The sequence below is a fragment of the Pundamilia nyererei genome, unplaced genomic scaffold, assembly GCF_000239375.1.
Source record: "Pundamilia nyererei isolate P.nyererei 1_Seehausen unplaced genomic scaffold, PunNye1.0 scaffold00204, whole genome shotgun sequence".
In the NCBI taxonomy this organism is placed as follows: Eukaryota; Metazoa; Chordata; class Actinopteri; order Cichliformes; family Cichlidae; genus Pundamilia; species Pundamilia nyererei.
In genome coordinates, this window is record NW_005187605.1 from 612,008 (window position 1) to 614,441 (window position 2,434).

The 2,434-nt window shown below is 39.5% G+C and overlaps 1 protein-coding gene across 1 annotated transcript in view; it reads right to left on the reverse strand.

Annotated features, from left to right (window-relative positions):
- Positions 1-2,434, reverse strand: part of kcnk10a (potassium channel, subfamily K, member 10a) — a 31,090-nt gene that overhangs the window by 4,425 nt on the left and 24,231 nt on the right. Inside the window, 1 exon segment of the mRNA XM_013914547.1 lies at positions 640-832. Coding sequence (XP_013770001.1) covers positions 640-832 — 193 coding nt within the window.

Genomic DNA, 2,434 nt, shown 5'->3' on the forward strand with positions numbered 1-2,434 from the left:
TGTTTTGGGTCCACAAGCACAGACAAAAACATAACTGGCATAAGTATTTGTTATAGGAGCAGGTGTTGTTTTTTTCTTTATTAGGAAATGTCACAACAGAGAGGTGAAACGTCTTCAAGCAACTCAAAGAAGTCCAGACGCTTTTCTTTGCAAGCTCCTTTGACTACGATGAGCTGGATGACTGAGAACCTTCACAGACACATGTCAAATGCATTTATACACTCTGAATATAAACAATACTATGCTACCCAAAAGCACAATGTACATTTGTAGATGACACTATATATTTCTTTATTCTTTTTTTATTCCACTGGTTCTAAAGTTGTTCTGGCCTAGAGTGCTTTTGATGTGTTATGTTATGTGTTATGTTAAACTCTGCTGAGTGTTAAAAATACTCAGGACCCTTGTTGGATGATAGACTCACTTTTAAAATCCAAGAGGAACACCCTACAAGAAACTTTTCATCAGATTTTCATATAGAAACAAATCTTGTTTCTCATTCACAAGTTGTAAGATCTTGTCTGTGCTTGATTCTGAGATATTGTTAGTGGATTACCTGCTTTAGATTTATCCAAAACAACCTATTTGTTGGGTGTGGTGTTCTGTGTGAATAACAGAGTGTGAATGACAAGGACTTACCTGCCACATAGTCACCTATTCCAACTGTTGTCAGAGTAATGACGACAAAATAGGTTGACTCCAGAGCTGTCCAGCCCTCAATGTGCTTGAAAATCACAGCTGGGATGGTGACAAACAAGATGCAGCCAGCCAGGATAAAGAGCAGCGTGGATGCCACACGGATTTTAGTCTGACTGATTTGGTTTTGTTTATTCTGAGAGGTAAAAGCAGGAGAGGAGAGGGAGAAAGAGAGACATACACATTCTATCAGGAGTATAAGTTATTAAACCAGTCTCATTTTCAGCAGAGCTCTAAGTGTGACTGTGATCTGACAGAGGATTTTGTTCCTCATCTCTTCCCACCTTAGATTAAGATGCTTCTCGGACGAATCTCAACGAAAGGGGTGATGCTACTTTTGTGGCAGCATCACCCCTGCTCATCGAGATTCCTCGTTCACCTTTTGGTTTCCCGTGCATAGTCCGTGAATAGTCATAGTCTTCCCGTGCATTTGTGTGGCTTATATTCTTCACTTCTGCCAGCCAGCCATCTCCCATTCAAGTCCTCCAATGACTGCGTCTCAGGAAACTTCCTAACTTACCTCTCAACATATTTCTGTCCATCTTTGAACTTTGTCAAAAACCTTAAATTGTTTCATGGACAGATATATCCTGCATTTGAGTCTGCCCGTTTTTGTGAATCTATTCTACATGGAATAAATTAAAGTATCTTAATAAGAATAAGTTAAAAATTTTGTAAACTGCCAAACCAACACATTATTGCATAAAACAACAAGGTTTCAACTTTTTTAGTTTAGACAATTTATATGTTAGGGTCTTGGTCTGTTACCCAGTTATTTTAATTGAGTTTTGTGGGATTTCTGGTCTAGTTTTCTTTATGTAAACCTGCGATTCTTGGTTTTCTTTGGATTACTGTATATTAATGTATATTTTTCTCTTACTGTATCAATTCTGTTCTTGTTCCCTAGTTTTGTATATTATAGTTTCCCTTAGTGTTCCATCCTTTTATGTCAAGTCTTCATCAAGGATTTCCCGTTGTTTGGTTATTTCGTGTTTTATTTATTTTATTTATGTTTTCAGTTTTAATTTCACTAGTATTGTTTTCCCTCATGAGTTTAAGCTGTGTTCCCAGGTGCGGCGGAGGTGTGGTCCTGGGCGCGGCTGCAGGGGAGGAGTGGTGCAGTGAGCTCAACGGGGCGGTGCTGGAGACGCAGGTGAGAACAGCTGATGGCGTTTGGACTGATGATGGTTTCCTTCCCCTTTTATAGCGAGACGGGAGAGGAGCGGAGGCAGAGCTGGAAATCAGCTGAGACCGGAGCTGTCAGACTGTGGACGGTCATAACAAATGAAAACTAGAAATAAACGTGGCATCTGGCGACAAACAACTGTGCGTGTGTGTACGTGTGTGAAGTGCATTTCACACCAGGTGTCACCACTCTGCCTTAACCACCCTTTTGTGTATTTATAGTTGCAGTCTTCCCTTTTATCTTTGTCTGATCAGCTGTTGTTTATCCTTATTTTTACTGTGTTCCTGCTCCCGGCTTTGTAGCTGTTCTCATCCCTTCTTATTCTGCAGTGTAGATTATTATTAGTTCCTGGTTTTCAGTGTTTGACTTAACGTTACTTTTTTGGATTCAACTACTAATCTGATAATAAACAGCTCACTTTAAATTTACCTGTGACTGACTCACACGCCTGCTTTGGGTACATGCATCTCTGGAGAATTACAACCCTTAAAAATACACAGCAGCTGTGTATTTAAACTGAACATAAATAAGTAGCATTTGAACAAATTCTAC